This window comes from Neodiprion pinetum, chromosome 1, assembly GCF_021155775.2.
Source record: "Neodiprion pinetum isolate iyNeoPine1 chromosome 1, iyNeoPine1.2, whole genome shotgun sequence".
In the NCBI taxonomy this organism is placed as follows: domain Eukaryota; kingdom Metazoa; phylum Arthropoda; class Insecta; order Hymenoptera; family Diprionidae; genus Neodiprion; species Neodiprion pinetum.
Genome location: NC_060232.1, coordinates 33,718,988 through 33,741,885, shown reverse-complemented (window position 1 = coordinate 33,741,885; position 22,898 = coordinate 33,718,988). Strand labels below are relative to the sequence as shown.

The 22,898-nt window shown below is 38.9% G+C and overlaps 2 protein-coding genes across 2 annotated transcripts in view; one reads left to right on the top strand and one right to left on the bottom strand.

Annotated features, from left to right (window-relative positions):
* LOC124223010 (uncharacterized) overlaps positions 1-22,898 on the bottom strand; it is a 51,270-nt gene that overhangs the window by 19,435 nt on the left and 8,937 nt on the right. The window lies entirely within an intron of this gene.
* Positions 7,589-22,898, top strand: part of LOC124222925 (protein FAM13A) — a 42,893-nt gene continuing 27,583 nt past the window's right edge. The window contains exons 1-4 of the mRNA XM_046634437.2: positions 7,589-8,441; positions 13,530-13,697; positions 17,457-17,838; positions 20,537-20,780. Of these exons, the coding sequence (XP_046490393.1) occupies positions 13,563-13,697; positions 17,457-17,838; positions 20,537-20,780 (761 nt within the window). The 5' untranslated portion in view covers positions 7,589-8,441; positions 13,530-13,562. The remainder of the gene's footprint in view (positions 8,442-13,529; positions 13,698-17,456; positions 17,839-20,536; positions 20,781-22,898) is intronic.

The following is a 22,898-nucleotide window of genomic DNA, read 5'->3' as shown; positions in this document are numbered from 1 at the left end:
GAAAAGGGTTTCCCCTTCAAGTTGAAGGTTACCGGGAGTCGTCCGACGCGTGAAACGCGTCCTCGTTCCCGTTTTCCTCCCTGTTACGCGCTGCCGGGGGTCGGCGAGGGCGGCGGGGGTGGAGGATTCAAAAACTGCGTCGCACTCATGCGTGATGCCGTCCGAGAATCCGCGCTGTAATTCCGAGCCCTACCGCAAAAGCTGGTGTATTAGGGGTGTCGGTAGACGATGCCGGACGTGGATGCGGAACAGTCGCGGTTTTTTCAACTGTATCTCGTACCGGATTCCAGATAAGCATAACCGGTGCTTGCACGGCAAAGCCGAGTGTCGAAGGTACGTAGATTCAACGCTCGATCCCTAGTTGTAGGCTTTTGTTGCTAAAAAATTAACCGATGACGTGTTTATCGATTCACAGAAATAATTGTAAAGTGTAAAGATTCGAAGGCGCGACATTTTTCATGGCGGTAAAGATGAAGCTCGTCGAGGCAACGTGTCTTTTGGCAATGAAAAATACGTTTTCGTCAACACTGATTTTAACCACCTTTTCTTAGCGCGAAGTATGCGTGGCGCATTCTGCGAATGATCGATGAACGATCGGATGAAGAAACTCAGATTTTGCTTCAATTTTGATACTTTGTCATATGTGTGCAAAAAACGCGTTTGATCATATACATGTATATATATATACATATATATTTTTTTTTTATCTTCGTTGACAGGAAGTGTTATATATCTCAAGATAAAAGGATCAATCGAATAGACAAACGTGATAAAATTGTTCAACGTGTTTCCTGTAAACAACAAGACTTGGAAACTTCTGAATATTGGAGGATTTTCATATCTTAATTCACTAGAGTGGTTAAAAAAAAAACTTTTTCACACTCGTGTTAGTGTTTGGTAGGAAAAAAATCCTACCGAAAGGTAAGCTCTCTAGCTCGAGTCTAACCGGTCGCTATTTCAATTTTCATTTTCCATTCGTTTAACAAGGGAAAACTTGACTTTTCGTTAGAAGTTAAAATACTTGTAAACTATTCAGTATAATTAAAATTCATCCTTAGATCCTTGAATCTGATTTTTGAAGCTTTCGAAACGTCTGTAACAAAGCATGTATATCATACATGAATTTGAAACATATTTTTAAATATTTGAAAAGACAAATTTTTCCATGATAAATGAATAGGAAATAAAAATTAAAAGTTTGACCTGTCAAACTTGAACTAGAAAGGTCACTTTTTGGGAGGATCTTTTTCTACAGACGCTAAAATATCAGGGGATAAGAACGAAAATTGAATGATTTTTTTTAACCACCCTAATTAAGACGTATCAAAATTTCCGCCAAATCATAATTTCGACATCTGATCTTTTACCGACAAATTTCGAAACGAGCCGTGTAATACGGTTTGCTCCGTTTTCGCGAACTGTGTACGTTCATTTTGTTCGTAAGTAAATTATTCACGAACCGTCCACGCCATCGATTTTCTTTTCCGGCGGCTCGTTAGTCGAAAAAATACCGCATATCAAACTTCATGACAGGTTACGAACGATGAGCTGACGCTTAATTATCGGCGAAATCATTATTGTGCTAGAAAATCCATTTCAGACGGCTTACGAAGAACTCGTCCTCGAATCAAACGGTCTGTTTATACTCATAGAAATCGGACAAACCGTGCGGTTTTTAGTAATGAAAAACCGTCGGATACCGCGATATCTGTGAAGATAATTGAAATTTCATCGTCAATTTACATTTTCAACAGTTAAATGGGCCACTGTACTGTTTATTACAGTACTTTATATAGCACTCAAGAATTTCTAATCTCGTCTTGGAAGGTTCATAAACCTACATCACGTATACCTCAGGTACATTATTCAGTTTCGATTTTCCAAGCAAGCCCCGCGGTCGACGACGTCGTCAAGCACGTGGCTTTGCTTGTGTTTTCAATCGGCGTAAAATCATAAGTCATGCCTACTAACGTAAATGCACATATGCCAATAGCCCATTATTCTTCTCCAAGCATGCATCCATGAATTTGATTCTGTAGAAAATTCTACACTATAATTTTTCAATACTTCGGACTACGTGCAAAGTCTTTAAAAGTAGACTAAGTTCTGCCCTGTGTATGGAAAGAATGCGAGCGAAAGAGAAATTTTCGCGTAATATCGCCACCTCGGATCGATACCCTGTCTGATAGGTACCCGATAGAGCGAACCCTCATACATACGCTGGCGAGCCTCCGATAGCTTTAATGCCAGGTTTTAACCCCCTCGAGCCGAGAGCTTTCCGAGACGAACCAGTAATCAGTATCCCCTTCTGGTCGAGAGTTTATTTTACGGTGGTGCTGAGAGTGTTTATATGCTCCCGTAACCGCACTGGCTCACAATTAATCGCGGGCGTATACCGATGATGATGACGAGCCTTTTGCTTCATCGACCTTTGGGTACCTACATACAATAAAGAAAGACCGATGTAGATGTGTTGCAATAATAATTAACCTGGAGATCATGAAATGTACTCGAAAATAATTATATCCATACCCATATTCGGATTGTTCTGAATACGGTCTTTATGGAACTTTGTTACTTTAACGCGGCTCGTGTAAAATATCGCCAAGTAAATGTCGAAAACCTTAGAAAATATCCCAGGCTCTCATATTTTAACTCTAAATTCCGTCCCAAAAATCGAAGGCTTTAATGGTAATTTTTCTCAGCCATAAATCTTCAAAGTTTTCATGGAATACTTGCGATTTGAAGTAAAGAATTAAGTTTTTGATTTTTTTAAGCGACACGCATAGATAGATGAAAAAAAAGATTAACCCCGGAGTACCAAAAATACAAATATAAAAGTTCAGAGAGTTTCGAGTAGAACTTTCAAGAAAAAGTGTACCTGCGAGATATAGCTCACCGATTTTACTCACTCTACGTTATCTTCTAGTACATGAAAAAACGTTGAACAGTTTTTTTTTCACGTGCTAACTCGGCCACCGATTGGGTAAAAACCACCCCTAAAGTTTACCTGAAAAAATCGATATTTTACAATTTTTCGATAGCGACGGAAAATTTTTCCGATCAAACCAATTGAACGTTGTTTACAATCAACAAACGATAATATGCCCAGTGTTTTACCTTCAGGGGTTACATCCTGTGTGTTTTTGGGTAAACTCTAGGGGTGGTTTTTACCTCTCTAAAAACGGTCGAATTATCACGTAATAAAAAATCCATGTCTAATTTCCTTTGACGTGCTACAACGTACCGCGGAATGAAGAAAATCGCTCCGGTACACCCCGAGTATACTTCCTTAATTGTTAAAATTGAGATACGAGCCTAGATTTATTTTTTAAAATTAAATTAATTTCAAGACTCGCAAACATTGTACAATTATGCACACATCTGATCGCCGTGACTCCGTGATATTTTCACCAAAAGAGGGTTGAAATCCTGTCGTCTGTTTACTCGTGCGTCTCGGCTAATCGTCAACAAACAACGGCCAACTCCATTCCTCCTGTAAATCTCTACGCACGCGGCTGTGTGTACGCTTTCAGGAATCGAGCATACCTACATGCGTGTATATCGATTCCATCTTCGTCTCTCCTCTCTTTCTCTCTTTCTCTCTCTCTCTCTCTCTCTCTCTCTATCGTGTCTTCGTTCCGCGTTGCCCGCGTCACGTGATACGGGGTAGCTATTGATTCGGCGACGACGAAGGCGCGTCGGCGCCGCGACGCTTCTCCTCCGCTATGTATCTAGATGCGTCGTGACGCTGCGCTCGAGCCGGGAAAATTACATGCCTGCCGGTCGCGGAAGCGAGACAGAGAAACCTCCGGACGTTGTCTCAGGATAGACCTGACGAGCGGAACTTCGACGCCGGCGAAAGGTGTTCGTAACCGAGGCGCGAGAGAGGGAGAGGGAGAGAGAGAGAGAGAGAGAGAGAGAGAGAAAGAAAAAGAGGGAGAGTGTGAGAAAGAGAGTGAGAGGGAGAGAGAGAGAGGAGAGTTAGCTTCCACCGATTTCTTAGATCGTCTAAAAGGTAACCGATCAACCCCCTCATTTTTAAAAATATCTATTTCTATTCGCTGATTTTTTCCAACATTTATTATTAACACCATAAACTCGCCGTAGCATTTTTATTACTTTTGTTCGCCGTTTTCACACCGTTTCACTTTATACTTCCGGTTCCTCGATCGCGATCAAATTTATATTATAACTATGATATTTGCGACGCGATCACAGTGCTTCACGCGAGTTATCGAATAGCTCGAATAAAACGGTCAAATTTTCCGGGTTTACGTTTCTTTGATATCTTCTCCGTTCCATAACGCTTAGAAAAATCGGGCTTACGATACCACGAAAAGAAATACACAAAATAGTAAAATTTTTAACCCAAGAAGAAAGTTCAACGATTCGAATATCCGAACCCGAATGCGGGTCAGCCACCCGGAAGAAACGCAACGTCAGCTGCGGAGCGACCCGCGGAACCTTGAGACCAACTTACGCGTACCGACCTAAAATTACTGTTTTTCTATTTGCTTTTCAAAAAGTCTAGATATGTGCAAGACGTGAAATGGTCGGTCAATGATTTTTCGGGAGTTAAAAATTTCGGTATCCAATTTTCGTACCTACCCTTATTTATCACCACGAAGTATGTCAAAGTTGGAGAAAAAAAAAAATAAAAAAAATAGAGACGAACTTCCTTGGGATAAAGTTTTTCCGTTTTTCGATCCGTTCATTTCCGTCAACGATCATTTTTCACTTCCTGCGATCTATTAGAGCGGTAATTTAATATCGGAATTCGTAGAATGTACGGGAGGAATTTATGGTGCAGCTGAGCTGGTTCAGTACCGTCAAATAAATTGTACTGCCAATAGTTTTCAATATATACGTCGCGTTCAATTTATTCTAATCTTTTTCCCCGTGTGTAGAACAATTTTTCATTGCCACAGAGAAAAGGATTTGTCGTATAAGTGCGATGAAAATTTATTGCGCAATGCAAAAAAAGAAAAGGAGACAAGGAAAAAGTGGGTGAAAGGTATCGAACGCCTGTTTTCATCTGCAATGATAACTATTTTCGTGAAACATCACGCGTGGTTAATAAGTCATGTATATCGAGTTATTAAGCGCTTAAGTGTCGGGGCGCACAAATGGCAACAATTATTCCAATGAATTTAATTCCTCTCTCGTGAAACCGCTTCTCGAATTAACTACTAATAACTATAAAAGCTCGTGAAGCTCTGCAGTTGCTGTTTTGATTTAGCGAGGAATATCGTATCAAACTATTCGTGATACTGAAGCTTCTAATTGCCGTATAAATATTGCAACGAAGATACCTTCCCACCCTGTATATTCAAACAAGCGAATCTTACAATTACCCCTTCAAGATGAAAGCGCGTTACAAATAGATGAATTACTTGATTACCGAGCCAACCACTATTATTGTAACAACGGTCTTTCTCTAGACGTTAACTCGAGAGCACCTATTTCCTTGAATATACATTTGCTTTATTATCGGAGAACCCCGCTATTTTCCTGTAACACAAAGTTACAATATGAATTAAATCTGTACAGTGAAGGTAGTTCATTTTATTTTTTTTTTTTTAATGGAAACCAAACCTTTGATCGAAGGATTCGTTGTACGTGCATAATTCTTTCAACAATCGATCGACAAGTTCGTATAATCATACCTTCAAATTGACATGACGATTCATTGTAACACTTTTGATTTATATGAAAATAAAATTTTTCTTTTTCTTTTCACTGTACAATATTTCTTTCATCGCGACGCACCTCGTCTTCCTTAATTTGGCACACGCAAAGCTTTGACGCAGATACGTCGCAATGATTAACTGCGTGGCTCGCTCATTCCCAAGGGTCGACGTACAATCAAAAGCCGACCTTTGAATGAGCTTTTTTCACCTCGCGACTTGCCCTCGCTGTATACACGAGCTTTTCCCGTCATTATAATACTCGAATTTTATATCAACCCCCGTTCTTCTTTCCTTCTTTAACGAATTCATTTTCCTAGCGGAAATAGTCGCAAGATATAAGATTTACGAAAAACGGTCAGCGAAATAAGAAGCTGGGAGCTTTATACCGCGGCGCTTTACGTATAACTACGCTTACCATCCATCTCTTGTCCGCCGTCTAATAAAACGAGAGAGCTTTCACGAAGTCGTAAATTTTTCGCGACGACTATACTGTTGCTATTGTACAAATAGGTAGGTGTGCACCGGTATTCAAAGAAACCCGGAACCATGTAACTTTTACGCTTGTACGGTACGGATTTTCGTTCATTGAGTAAAACTTCATTCGTCACACTTTGTGTGAAAAATTCTATACAAGCTAAACGGTGTCGCTGTGTAATATCCGGTTAAATATTATTGTTAAAATTGCAATTAAATCAAATTTACCGCATTTTTTCAATGCGACGTAGCTTCAACTTTAATTTGCCGCTTCACCAGCATCAAGTTATCGCAATAGTTACAAGAAAATATAGTTCGAATATCCATAATAAATAAGAATAGTATTTCTGTCATTTTCATAGCACTACGTCTTTGACTTGACGAGATAGACGAATAATATCGTAATCAAAGGACCGAGTAACCACGACCAGAAGTTTCTCTCGATGGAACGAAAAGAAAAATGAAATACTGCGATGTACAGAAAAATGTGAATTTAAATTTCCCACTCCGAATCCATCGATCATTCAGAGAATTAATAAATTTGCAAAACGAGGATCTTCCCTGTAAAATCATCGACACAATTTTCTCTTTTACAAATAATTCGCCAACTAACGTAGAGCGGCTTTGTACCCTTTTCTGTTTCAGAGGTGAAGAGACCGCTGAGTCTCCGTACGCGAGTAAAGGGTAGTGAAGCTTAGCGACATACAGAGAAACATGGTAGGCCTGGGGGCGGCGAGGTGAGCTAAGCTCGTGAACCACCCTCGATGCTTACCCTACGGCTGGTATCCACTCATTTCCTGAAGCAGCCATAGGCAACGCCCTGCGCCTATAGCTAAAGGGCCTATGATGTGCCGTGAATGGGACATGAACCCAAGCCTAGTCGAATTATACCTTGACAATTGATATCTTCTTTCGCATACGCAACAATACGTGAAGCAAACGAGCGTTACGACAAGACGCAAAGAGTAACAAAAGAACAATCGACATCGCAATCGGACAATAAAGACGTTGTTTTTTTTTGCTTATTGTTGAAACCCTTCGGCAAAGTCACAAACCTTGGCATCGGGAAGTTTAAAAATATTCAAGGCCCGGCGGGCCAGTTTCGCTCGCAAATTTTTTCGCCCGCATAATTTTCCCCTCGATATCCTATTTCGTTCAAGCTTTCGCGCCGACGACAAAAACTTCTTTTTTTTTTTTTTTTCTTCCAATTCTCATTATCGCACCGAGATGATGCAGGATTACGCAGCGATCGATACTTCGTAAGTTTCTCAATTTCCAACGTAACGCAACTATTTATACGGCAACATCCGAGAAGGGCACGCCGGAAACAGAAACGTTGAATCTCCGTCGAAAAGTTTTATCTGTTTGTTTTTGTTTTTATTTTGTTTATTTATTTATTTTTTTTATTTTTCTCCACTCATTCTTTCCATTTCTCAACTACCTGATATCGTTCGACAGTTTCTCTCTTCCGCTTCTCGCGCCGCGCGTCAACGTATAATAATAAAAAATACTTTTTCGAACGCGGATCAACGCCCTCGGGACTTTGGTTATAAATATAATTTGTGAAAGAGATTGCTTCTCGCAGCCTCTGGCGCGTAATTCTCGGACATCGTCTCGCGGTTTTTGACGAGTCCATTTTTCAAATTTCGAGTAAAAAAAAAAAAAGAAAAAAACAAACAAATATTCGCGTTGCTGTGCATGTATTATTCAGATTATAATAATAACCGTAATAATAATTATAATAATCAAAATAATAATAATAATAATAATAGTAGTAGTAGTGATAACAATCGTGGGGGAAAAAAAACAACCAAAATCGAATAGACGAAACCCACCGCGAAATAGCTTTTTACCAAGTTTCACTGAATAATTATAAAATATCGTGTTACCATACGCAAATCGTATAGTCTAAGTAGTACGTAACGTATAAATTATAATACCGTGTAGTCGATATTCATAAATAGAACATCGCGTTTAATTAATTGATAACCACTACCACTGAAAGAAGAAAGAAAAGCTAGTGTGCGCGACTTGTTACATTGATATATCTGGGGATATATCGCGTTGCGCGAAAGAGAAACACACGCAAATATAAAAAGTAAGAGATACAAAGAAGATCGACTTTGGAAGAAGGAAGAGGAAAGGACGAAGGAAAGGAAAGGAAAGGAAAGGAAAGGAAAAGGAAAAAGAAAAGGAAAACCGTTGCTGTGCCGGACAGCTGTCAGACTGAACTTAGGATATTTCAACCTGTGGAGAGTCGCGAGAGAGTGTATTGTGAGTATAATTCGCATGGGTATTTCGTGTAATACTTCAGCTGCATAACCTACTTTGTAATTCTTTGCTTTTTTCATGCTTTCTTTTTCTAACCGATGCGATCCTTACATCGTATTTCCTCAAACCGTAATCTCCTGAGACGATATGTCTGTGTAAGCCAGCGTATCGTATTACGCGAAATCTATTGCGTGCGCGATGTATTATTTATACATATATGTTGGTATTATCCGTACGTGAGATTAGAGGAGTATTTTGTAAACGCGATCACTCCGAGTAATTTAATTAATGAAAATTGAATCGAGCGAACGTATTTTGTGTTTATATATATATATATGTGTGTGTATAATATGTTCGCAGAGTTGCGAGCATTTTGCAGTGAAATTCTAATAACGATTTCATTCGAGTTTGGTTAACTTTATAATATGCGGTGAATTTGCAATCGACATTCAACGAAACTGTCAAACTTCTGTGAGTAATTCAATCTTCTGACTTTTTCTTCTTGCCGCTTGCATGTAGTTTCAATGAGTTTTTATATTCTTGATCATGATCAAACTTCGGGTAAAAGAAATTATCAAAATTTTCGGCTGGACAAACTAAACCCGGTATATCTGTCGTGTAATCGATCATCGATACATATCTATAGAGATATTCGAAATTCGTCTTTGAATAAATACATCTAGATGACATCGATGAAGGATAATTATACGCTTTTTTTAAACAATATTAGATATCGTGTTGCGTCATCAGATTATTTATATATATTTACGTATATATATGCAGGAACCGGAAATTCCGGAGGAAAGCGAACCTTTGATTTTATTTGTTTATTTATTTTATTCATTACAAACGTGTCTTCCGCAAGTGCAGGACCTCTTAAATCCCTTACCGAAAAGGTCAGGCACGCACCTTCGAAGAAAGCACCCTTGCCAACCAGAATAAACTTGAAACCAATAGAATTTTTCTACCCTTTTACTCGTACAAATGTTTAGCCAATGACAGTTAAAATATCCTGCATCGTCGCTGCTACATCTGGAAACAGGATGTTCTAGAATCTTGTAACCAGGGACAGAAAGAATTCAACCATCGAACAATAAAGCTGAAAAAAATCTCTCTTTCAACCTAAACAAACTTTTCAGGGGATGCCGTGGCGGAGATTCGCGAATTATTTCATTCTCAAACACCCTGATATTCGCACAATAATACCGACACGGACGCCTATTGCTCCGCGGATCAAATTTCGATCGGCTAATAATACAAGCTACAACACACCAGCTACGTGTTCATGGAATTCTAATTATTTTGGCACCGTAATGAGGCGACCGGGTGCAGCGGTACAGCGTTCGATTCACACCGGGTTCGAATAACCGCACACATTCGATTGCCCGCAGCATCTATAAAGCCGCACGTGACCGAAACCACACACAACGATAGGTGTGCGAAAGGCGGGTTAAACTTGTGGGAAAATTCCATTCAGAAATCGAATGAGTCACAAATCGGTCGCTACGGCGCTCCCTTCTTATTATTTTACTCCTTTGCTGTACGCGATATAAGCGTGTGTGCATATATATAATCCTCATATATATATATTCATATTATATATATATATATATATATATATATATATATATATATATATATATATATATAGAATCGTTAGCCGCACGCGATACGTATCGAGTGTCGGTGTATGAAATAAAAGGAGCGATGTGGGACAACGGCGTTGCCTTGAGGCGGCGGCGCCTGCATTCGCCAATTACCGATCACCGATTATACGGTGCAAAATTGTTTAAATTATAGAGTCTCATGACTGAGTCTCATCATACACGCAGGCATCCAGCTTTATTACCAATTTCACCTTATTGTACATGATATGCGTCGAAGCCTGCGGCGGATTTCTTGGCGTCGTTATGACTGTATCACGCTGCTCGATGATAAGTCCCGATTTTAATCCTTTCGGTCACAGTGGGCTGCTCGGTGTTCCACGTAAAAAATTTCCACACCTTGGCCTTATCGCGGTTCATTTACAACTTCGAATCATCCCAAAAACACAAGAGAAACGGGCTTCGGTTAGAATCATAGAATTTTTGATAGTTTTATTCGATCTTACGTACGCCGTATTGGATTTAGAAATTATCAATTTCCGACTTCAGATTCGTCATCAGCGAACCCAAAAACCCTCGATTACCAAAATTCACAGCAAAATATTGAGTTGATAAATGTGTGACTGAAAGGGTTGAACCGCAATGCGAATCGTCGCGCTTAATAGAATGCTCGAATTACGATTCTAACGATTTTCAGACCGTCCGCACGTAACACGCCGATCTCACAGAGATTAGAGAGTAACTTTGCGCTCTTCCTTACTTTACACTTCAGTCTATCCACGAACTTGGTAGCAAACTTGGCAGCAACCTGGAAGCGAAGTTATTGTCAAGTCCACAGTCCGTTTCGCCGTGGAAAAACGAGGGAACGATAAACTGTGAAATAGGATCAAGGATCCTCAAGCTGGAAAAATAAGCCTTAGAAATATATCGTCAGAGTGTAACGACCAGTTATTGTGAGATCGGAGCACCGCGATTCTCGTTCCGTGTGCACGTACGAACATAATTGCAGGCCAAGAGAGTAATTCTTGCCTCCGCTATTCGTTCGCTTTCGTTCCGTCGTCGAATAGCAATTGTGCATTTATACGAACGGTAACGAATAACGCACAGCACCGAAGGATAGGTATATAAATTATTTAACGACAGGTTAATTTTACTCGCGCCGCAAACGATAGTCGAGGTGCTCTTACGCGTCGTTGGTACAACCTTATACCTAATACCTTATACATTCCAGCTTGTTATGAGATCGGCAATAATTCCAAGGTGCAAATTAAGGTCATGGTTAGGCAAATACTGCGTGGCTGCAGGTTGCGCGTGATTATGTAGTTATACGTGGGCGGATGGTGCGCCCGACGTTTATACAATTTCACCAATTGGTCGGCAGCGTAAATTTATCATCATCCAAATTACGTTGCTCCTGATTTATCTATAAATTGCCGTTTGCCCGCGTTGCGTAACGTCGTCATAACGCCGCGCCGACGTTAACGGGCTTCGTTTACCTTCGTCCCTTGTGTTGCATATACGTGCGATAGTTCTATCTGTATGAATACATGTATCTTGTGTACGTATATCGCATGTATAAATTGTGCAAATACACAGCTGGTATCTTCGGAGCCCGTTTATTTCGCATTCTCGGTCAACCGGTGCTCCCTTTTCGTCATTATCCATGCATGATGGAAAATTGATTGCTTCGCATACGGTGCTACACGTACATTCGCATTGTATGTATTTCTGCCGATATTCCAAAAACATTCTTATTTTAGGAAGAGCTATTGCGGAATACATTTTTTTCGCTCATCCCGCACCGGCCAGAAAACTTGACCGAGAGCTTTTCTCTGGATCTCAGACAATAGATAAGAGTGATTTTCTTTTCTTTATTATCCCCCGTCTTATTTGCTTGATAAAATTTTAGTATCGTTGCGACAGTCTTTTTTCTGTTCTTTTTTTTTTTTTTTTGTAACTTGAATTTTGCCTACCTGAATATTTATCGTTTTACCGATCATCCGCAATCGCACGGTGCGGATCAATTACTGGGAATCAATGAGGAATACTGATGATCATAGCCTTTGCCCTTCTACATTGGTCAAAAGCATTGAAATTATTACAGAAAATTTTATTCAAAAAGTAGCTGGCAATGAATCTCCTTGTTTTCTTATTCCTTTTTCAACTATGACTCATCCTTGTCCCATTAAATAATTGGCCTATTAACATATAATTAATAAATATATTTCTGTAATGAATAAAACGCCTTTGTAAATACGCTCCTCGAAAAGTATCTAATAACAAAAGAGGAAGATGAACAAAAAAAAAAAAAAAATTCACCCATCACCCATAAACAAATTTTTCAAAGTATAAACGCGTATCGCTTACACGGATCGTACAGAGCGGCTAAATCAGCGTCAACCTTATCTTTTATTATCCTTTTTTTATCTTATCCATTGTTAATTGTCCTTATGCTTTCGAAGTTATAGCTTACCGCAAAGAACGGATATCCACCGTCCATATGCACCGTTGCATGGAATATTTCCACTTGTTACGTAATCCGGTGTACAAGTTCTGGTTATAAACAGTCACTTGTGAGCGCATATCACGCAGGTCGACAACACCGCGCATTACTCGGACGAATATTTTTAAACTTTTCATTTTCTATACGGTTAACATTGTTTTTTTTTTTTTTCTTTCTATCTATTTTGTTTCGTTTTGCAGTCAGGTTTTAAAACATCTGGCATACGTATCTCGGAAATCTATACGTTCTAAAATAAACTCTTTACGCCGCAGCGAGATTGTTTTTACACCGGAGAAAAATTATATTCTTGTTCGGCGGCATTATGCGACCGAGGAGAGAAAGGCTGAATCGTGTTCATAATGCGGTATATATGAGAAGAGTATCAGGTGAACTAAGGAAGGAAGGAACCGCGTCGTGTTTCATTTTAATTTTACGCCCGTTATCAGAGTCCGTTAATCACGATGAACTGGTTCAGGACCATTCAGTGATACCTTTTCTGCTTCGGATTAAATTGATACAGATAAATAAACGCTAAGCTATACTCACATCCGTTGAAAATTTAGATTTAGATAGATAAGAGTTGACAATATTTCGATATTATAGGTATGAATTTTCCACGACTGTACACCGAGGAAAATTTCGTTTGTTTTATATTCACTAGAAAATCCTAGTAAAACGGGTTTGAATATTCTTGGATTAACAAGAAAATGTCATACAGATAATCGTTCGTGTTTACAGTTGTCAGTACCACATTTTCCAGTCATCGTAGCGTTAAATCTATTTGTTCAGTTGACTTCATTATTCGAAACATGGTAGGAATTACGCTACGAAGCTCGTGCTCATTTTGTATAAAGAACAAAATTTTTGCACTTGTTGTTAAAAAAATACGAGCAGCTAAGAACTGCGGCGTAATTTGCCCAACCGTTGGTGTGATTTTGAGGAAAAAGCAAATCTGAATTTGCCTTTCTGAATTCTGATCGACAGTGCGGCGGTGGGTCGCGGTGTCGGCGTAGTGGGATGAGACGACCCCAGCAGGATACTCTTCATCACCACCACCACAGCAATCACCACAACCATAACCACCATCACCATCACCACCATAACCATGCATCGCCAGCAAGCCCGACGCGTTCAAGGCAAGCCCATGACAAGGTGAGTCCAGGGAGTTTATTCTCGCCGAAGGTATACGGTAACCACGGTACGTTGTTAATCAAGTATCAAGGGCATGGAAATTGCTGTTCATCATGCCGCACCGGTGGGTGTAATTAACTAAATCGAAATTACCTAGGCACGCGTGGGGCGTTGAGTTTGGTTCGCGAGTGATCGCGCGAGGATCGCGTTTTAATTCCCAAACGCTAATGCGTTTGCCCTTTTAATCAGACTTTATTGTCCGAATCGACCGGTCCGCGCATCGTTCTACCTTTTTAATTCGGGGTGGCTGCACGCGTGAAATGCCGGGAAAACTTGGAAAACCTAGAAAGGTCAGGGGATTTGAAAGGGGTCATGGAGAACCTGGAATTTTCAAGGGATTTTTAATTGGGTCGTGGAAAAAACTGAAAATATCCGTTTTCTATATCATCGGAATTGGAAATGATTTTTCCAGGTAACAAGTTTACTTTTCTTCGTCGAGAAAACAAATTGGCTTGAACTGACTTTTTTCTACATTATATTTTTATTCAATTCGAACCGAATGTCAACCGAATATAGAGTCAATAAGGTGAACGATTCGGGTTTTAGTAACTTGCTTACTAGAACTGGGAAAATGTCAAGGAAAACTGAGTCTTAGGTCCTGGAAAATCTGTAAATGTCATGGAATTCTTTCCCCAAAAATTTTTGGCCACCCTGTAATTATACTTAACGACGCCTCCAACGGTCGGAAACGGGTCAATTTTTCAACTTCTTGGTTTAGCCTTCTTTTTTCTTGATTTTCTGTCCTGTTGCGTTTGCTTGCATCGCCTATATATATAATCTGTGTATACCGCGTATCGGAAAACGCTCAATTTACTAGCTCAGCTTTCAACTCGATGTTATCATCCTGCGGATACATTTGATTGTTATTCTCGACCTTTCTCGGCGATTCGAGCCTCGCGTCTTGTATCACGCCGTAAATAATCAGACCACGGTTTCGTCGCTGTTAAATCTACACTCATGAGCTAAAAGAAAGCCCCCAATTTCGGTAACCACGGTTTTAAACTTTGCAGTCTCATTCACAATCAGCTCGAGTTTAATTTAATTAAATTAAATTGATTAAAGGTTAATCCTCCACTCGCCTGTTATTATACTTACCGAATTATCTTTAATCACAACAAATCTTATTCAACGTAAATATGTATAATTGGTAAACATTCGTGAAATAGTGTCAAATAGGTAGATATACAGAGTTTCTGCAATCTCTGTAGCGTACGAAAGACGTTATTTACGTACATGTTAGATACGCGATACATTTCTCACCATTTTTGTTTATACTGTCAATTTTGCGAAATGTTTTATCCATTTAACCGAGCCTATATTGGAATTATTTCTATCTGTTTCGTTATTCGTCCGGCTTCAGAATTTTGGAAATGGCAAGTGCAGAAATGAATGAATAAATTAATGTATAAACTGGTGAATGAAACAATGAAACATAAACGCATCGTTGACGTGTGTATAATGTCATCGTGCGAAATATAGCGGTTACGTTCTACACTTGGCAATAAGACGACGACGCGTTAGAACTGCAGTGTAATTGCGATCTTTAATAATTCCCTCCGAGAACTTTCGACGTGGGGCTTTAATTAATCCATACCAGCTGGAGAAGCGTTACGTTCAGCGAATCATTTATCGCATGGTAAAAGCTGACGAGCCGTATATAAGCGCGAATAAATTGCCTTCTGCTGTTAGGAACTATTTTTAGCAATTTCGTATACAACCATTGTTATACTTGTAATAGGTATACTCGAGTTCCAGTATCAACTGGAAATAATTGAGTTAGACAGAGTTTGCCTGATCGTTCGGGTTAGCTGAGTTTTTCGCAACCAGCTGCAGCAAGCCGCGCTGTTATTCAGCTTGTATTGCGTGTTGTTTTTTTCTTCTATTTTCTTTTCTTTTCTTTCTCTACTTTGAGAGAAAATATCAAATTCATTTATCCCACAATAGAAGCGTCAGATTATTTACACACTCGTACAACAATTATAAAATTACATTTTTCACAATACCGCACAGTGTTGATTCTCCTCCAAGTTTAACTGTTAGAGGTACGATATTACAAATTGTACACCTTATACCCTCGGGCTATAAATAAACGTGATTACACTTTTCTCATTAACGTTTTGGCGGTGGAAAGCTACACGTAATCGATAACACGCAGGGCTCGACGAAAGGTCAATGCTCGTGTTAATTTTACCTTCGTAGAAACAAGATGTTTGCGATGTTACGGTCGAAAGAGGAAATGTCGATGATTTTCAAACGTTTCATTGGCAATTTTCACCGTCAAGATGCCAGCGATTTTTAAAACGTAAAGTAAACCCAACGAACATTCCTAATGCGCACTTCGACTGATTCATCTGTTGTTTGAACACTTTTTTTCTCGGAAAGATATTGAATTAATTTAGGACGATGTGAATTAATGGAAATTCGCGTATAACCGTAATTAATTCTACCAAGGTTCCCAACATCCACGCACAACAGTTTGAGCTATCTTGTAATATTTCAGACAGAATTAGTCACGGTAATTTATGAAATTTTACGAACTGTCTTTACAGAATTCCTACGCGCTCCGTTCGAATCGGTCGGGTGATCGATTCGCCGGGATTGAGGATAACAATGATAAACATAAATATCCGAATGTAGAAATCCCTCTGAAAATGATAACGAATATGAATTCCTATATTCTAATGAATATTTTCGCAATACTTGGACCCAAAGTTGTTGTTCGCTTGTTTGAAAATAATTACAGTGATTCAACGTTACTTCCTCTCTCTCTCTTTTCTATTCATACCTATTTAAGAATCAAGTTGGATGGCCAAAAATCGATATTTTTTATCAATTTCATTACGAGATAGTTTTACATCGAGTATTTATCAATTTATTATAATCAGATCTCTTAAAAAATCCAAATACTGATAATATTGGAATTGCAAATAACGGCTTTATAGATATCGATCCTTCGTTTCAAACATTCTTGAAAATCTGGTAGATTCGTTGGATTTCACTCTGCGATTGCTCGTTTCATCAGGAAGACTATTTCCTCCAAAATAACCGTAGTAGATTTTCATTTCCTTCAGCAGTCGGTTCGATATTCCCATTAAGTGTTGGCCGTGACGTTGTAAAATCAAATATTCAACGACGATGCGAACATGATAAGAGTAAAAAGTGTTTCAATAAATTTGTAAAACATACTCTTCCGACTAAAATGTGCCATCGTAGAATGAAATCGTACGAATCTACCGAATTTTTAGCAATTCGTTGACACCCAAACTTTTGTTCATAAATCCAGTATTCTTGATTCAAATATATATATAAATAAATTTCTGCGCGTGGCTTTCAAGTATAAAAGTCTGACGTATAATCAACGTTGCAAGATTACATCGTATAAATACAATAATAAAAAAACACAACAAGTATTTCACCGGATCGATCGAGGTGTAAATATCATTTTCTAATCTCCGGTATCACACTGAAATCGGTAACATTAAAATAAAATTCTGCATCACGAATCGTCGAGGTAATCATTCGGTAGCTATGAAAAATCACTCAGGATTACAGAAATCTCCATGTGACCTTAAGAAATCTTAGGTAAAATTCATTTATCAATTATGCAAGTATTCGCGAAACACGTAATCATGGTGTAAATTTTTTTTTTCTTCTCCGGCGAAAAGCTCCTCGACGAAACGTCGAAATAATCGATGATCGTAATTCTCTCCCGATCCGTAGGACGAATCTCGACTGGCGAGAGTCAAGCGAGTCCTTGCCGTATCGCTTCTCGGCAGATCGGGGGGTTCGAACCGCGTTTTTGGTGTACGGCTAGACCTGATAGAGCCTCACCAAGACACGGGGGTCCCATTCGTCGTCCACAGGCTGTGCAGCTACATCGAGATAAACGGCTTTCAAAGCTCGGCCGTGTTCCGGTTGTCCGGCGGAAGTCCTCGCGTTGCCGAACGGCTCCGTGCCGCCTTTGAGAGGCGAGGCGATGCCGACCTCGAGGGCACCGGATGTCCGCCAACGGCTGCCACTCTGCTCAGGCAGTACCTCAAGGAACTTCCGCAACCTGTTGTGCCCTCCACCCTGGTCGGCAGTCTTCTTCTTTCCCACGCACGTGAGTCTTTTTATAGTTTATTAGATCCTTGTGCGAATTGCCGGCTGTGCATTCTCGGAAAAAAATTAATCTGAGAAGCGGTCAAATTCCTAGATACCGGGAAAACCGGGGATTTCGTCTAGCGGGAAAAGTTTGGAAATTATGACGGACCGTAGGGATGAAAAATGTACTTTTTTTTTTTATAAATCGTTTTCAAACTTCAACCACGCTTTGTAAAATCGGTTAACCTAACTTTCCGAAATGGTATTGTTCATTTTCTAATTATTTGAACAGTAGTACGATACTATGTATTTTTTAGATACAAATTTATGTATTCAAAGTTCAGCAGCTTTTGGTCATAAAAGCTACCCAACATTACCTAAGTTTCGTGGGAAAACGTCAGAGAATTCTAAATTATTTGACGGGTAAAGCCAGGGAACAAAATTGACGCTACCCTGTAGAATCTATTATTCAAACTTTTGTTCGCTTCAATAGATAAAGTTGTTTATACTCTTTTATACTATAATAAAAAGCTTCCTCGGATTGAATTAAATCTATTTGCTGTCGATATCGTTTTCTTTTTGCAAGTTTGCGTACACGATTAAAAGTTTGTTTCTCTCTGGGCACTTTTAGTTTGAAAATTTATACATTGTATAGTATAATAATTTCTGACCTCCGTTAAGCTATTCATATTTTAATAAAATTGCATTGTGTATCTGGAGAATATATTCAATGAAAAATTGAATCGTCAATCTTGTGTATTAAGCGTAAATGTGATTAGTTTGAATATGCGAAACTACTGGAACATTCCGTTGCAAATACCTGCGCGTATTATATCGAATGAATATTCTGTATTCAGCGAATTAGAACAGCTCTATTGAATTGATCAAAAATTGATTTACCCACATGCTCGGCATACCTTTCTATTCACTGCAGTATTCAATTTGAACAGAATACGAATAAATCGCAAACACGGAATGCAATTTCAATTGAATGAAGCGCATATTTGAACTGTACGGTATACATATAAATATAACTGATCACTCGATCCGTTCTAGCGAATTTCATTCAGTGGAGTCATTTCACATCGGAAAATGGAGCGCGGCTCAAACGAATTGCACCAAAGTTCTTGGAAAATTCTATTTCCTCTTTGGATTTTAGATTGAAAGAAAAATTTCGTTGCAAGGAAAAAAATACCGACGACATTACACGCAGCGTAAAAATATTTGAAAGAATCGAATGTGAAGCAAATTTATAATAGATTCGACACGACAGTCTTTCATCCGTACAATCGCGAAAGCATTATTTCGTTCTCGTGTTTGCGCGAACGATGATTTGGTATGGTAAATATTTCAACGAAATTAACGCGTGTTCCGTTTTTGTTAGTAAACTGTCGATTATAAGAATCGTACAAAAAGCACGCGCCTTCAATTTTACAGTTTACAAATTATAAAATATACTCTGTATACGATGCAATAATTAAGTTGAAAGAAGAAAAAAAAAAAGAAAAAAGAAAAAACAAAAGAAAAAAGGTTTGTCAACAATATTTCACACTGCACGATGCATCGTTTATAAATATAATAAAAATTGCAGAGGTATTTGGAGCGGAATAATTTTGTCCCATTTTCTTCTTCCATCTTGCGTTTATTGTTTCTTTTTTCTTTTTCATCCTCCAAGCAGATATAATTCATCTCGCGAACAGGTCAAAGTAGGTGAACTCTGCAGACTTCTCCGCCTGACTAATAATAAGTTTTGAGATTGTTATAATTTCCCTGGCTTCTCAGCGAGCTTCTCTAGACTTCCTATTATGACAGCGAGTAGACGAGTTTCCGAGAGCACGCGAAGCTTGTATTTTATGCATATACCTAAAACCTGCAATTCTACACGTACCTTCCTCATCGCGGCAGCAATCGCTGCCAACATTTGCAGCGCGTGTTCAAACTTTTCATAAGTCACGTCGACGCCGATTTGTAACCGACTCGGTATTCCTGCCGATATTTTTTGCAACAATAACTTATTACAGATGCATAATATGCCGAGTCAAGAGTCGTCTCACACTTTTCAAACAAAAAAAAAAAAAAAACGAGCGACTTCTTTCCTTTATCGATAATTTCGCAAAATTCTTATTTATACGCTGAGAAAAATTTCATTTGGTATAGTAACTAGGAAAAATTGAGTAAAACAGGTATCGTTAAAACAACTGTTTGAATATTGTCGGAATTACGAAAAACGAGGTACGCCTAACCATTTTGCGCTATCGTAGATCCTTTTTTGGTAATTGTAACGCAAAATCAGTTTCTTCGGTTTACTCTACTTTTTTTAGCTAAACAAGGCTTTAACGTCAATTTATTGTCGCACAAGCGTTAAATTTTCGCAACAGTCGCAAGAAAGTCTAGCAACAGTGATAGTAACGAGAAAGAATAGCAACGGATGCTAGACTTTCCGGTAACAGCTAGAAAACTAATTTTCATTTTCTACCTACAACTATACTATTCGATTGTGATAAAAAATGAAAATAGTCAAGTGCTGAGGGGCAACCGGAACTAAAAATTTCTCTCGGTGTACTGTGTAAAAATTGAACGCGTATGTTAAATACTTACACATCGTTGTCTGAAATCTTGTACAAACGATGTGGATTAATCACGCTTTTCGTCGACTCAGAATTTACCTGTAATAACGAACGATCCGCGCGACATATCCACTTTAACTCCTGATCCAGAAAACTACGCCAAGGATCACGAGACCTGGATAAACTCCACGAAGGATCTCCTGGCAACACTTCCGCCCTCGCATTACCGTCTCCTGGGATACCTGACCGTCTATCTGGGTCGGTACGAAGCTAAGCATGGACGAGGCGCCGGGGTTTGCGGGGTTTTTGCCCCCGTAATCCTTCCGCACGTCCCGCCAGCGACGACTTTACTTCGCGACATCCTTGCGGCGGCTCCTCTTCTCTTTCCTGACTGGTGAGTTGCCTTGCTTTATAGAGAAAAAAGACCACCATTCTTTGCTACCTTATGTTTATTGATACCTGCGCTCACGGGGAGAATAAAAGAACAGATTTTGTTCAAAACTGTAGGAAAAGAGGGACGTGTCAGGTTTTTTTGGTCAGATATACTTCGTAAAGTGCAAAGTCTACTGTAGAATCATCAAAAACCACTGTGTGCGGAGTAAAATCTGTTAGATTTGTAGTAAGAAAATATAATTGACGTGGTTAGGTTTTTTTTTTTACCAAACTGCAATTTTGAATAAAATCCGCTCTTTTTCTTCTCTCCGTGTAGAACGTCTTGACCGCATTTTGCAAACCGTTCAACGAATCGTAAAGTATTTTTTTTTACATCGTTTTTGTTTATTTTTTCTCGGTATTATTTTCAGTTTTTCATCTCTTTTATAAACCGTACATTTTTACACGTTTTATACTGTGGTATACCGTTATTTAACATCACAAATTCTGATCGATTATGCGGTTTTGTTCTGAAATTTTGTTTGACAAATACGAAATTATTTATTTTGTTTTTATTTCTTACCAAAGTTGGTTAAAAACCAAACAAATTTGAAACAATTACCTTCCATTATTCTCAATTTCAACGTGTAATATCATCTATCCAAGCATTTTTACAATACGCTAGATTAATTTTCTCCAACTGCACTTTGGCCAGATTTCAGACAGCTACTAAACCTCTCAACGAACACAAATTTAAACACGATCTCACGTTGTTTCTTTTTACCCTTGCGACAATTACGGAAATGATTATTATGCAACCCGGGGAAAAATCCTTGCGAAACTGACGCGATTCTTGCGCAAATATTACACTTCTGGAAAATCTCGATCGACTGATTAAAACTACGGAACGTGGTCTTAGACACGTACTAAGATTGGAAATTGCACACGTATCGTACGATCTGCGTATACTTGTACATTATACACGTTGTAGGGTTTGCACAAGAAGCCACTGACGCTTGTTTGTTAGCCTTGTCCAACATCTACAATGCTTTCAAGTTTTTCATGCGAATACGGAGTTGTGTAGAATATCATGCCTCGTATATCGTACGTACAATAGATGTTATACGACACCGTTCTCTTATTCGCGGTACAGACGTTAATCAGCAAAGTAACGATAATTAGATCGCGACGAATCGCTGTTCCGGTACACACTTCCGGTTTTTCGAAGGACCCGCGCTCACGCCGTTCGGATCAAAGCAGTTCCAGCATATCTTACTAAATATTGATAAATCCTTTTAGTAAAAACTCCTGAAACCGCACAACGAACCGTGACGGACAGTCGATACTTTATTATCTTTCATATTTTGTGGAGGTGATTTTTTTTTTTTAGTACAGTTTTTTCCAGTTTCTTCTGCGTCACGATATCGGAAATATTGCGCAACTTATCGGACGACCTTTCCCTCGTTCATTGTCAGTCATACTTTCCGACCGTTTTTATCCGAATCGCTTACCGCGCTTGACCTACAATTATGTTGAAAATCGAGGTAATTTCCGTTGAATATTTTTTTTACTTTCCTTTTTCTGACTATCCACTCTTCGTCCTCCTTTTACTTTTATTTTTTTTTTTTTTTATAATATTTGATTTCCAAGTTTTACGCCGAATCGCCGATCACGTTCCTTAATTGTATATTTAAGACGATAAGAACCTTTGAAAAATAAAGGAATGAAATATTCCATTCAAAGCCCAGTATTCGTCAATGACTCGCGTTAATAGTTCCGAGTAAATTTACCTGCGACTATAATCGTCGAATCATATTTGTGAATCGTCAAAACTAAGCTATATATAGCTTATATCGTTAGTCGTGAACTTTGGTCAGTATTTTTTCCACCGCTAAGTGATTACAGATGAAATGATTACGCTGCAGCGTTACGGTCTGTCATTGTTATTGTAACAACATTTCATCGTTACAATGAGGTTTTTACTTCAGTCGAGGTAGCTTGCCTCAACATTAGTGTCAAGGAACTGACAATCTTTTCTTAGACTGTTCACTGCGTATTATTACATTTTCAATCGATTTTCATTATTAATACCTTCTCGGTTATCCGACGATCGGATTTCTCGCCTGTTGTCATTGAGAAG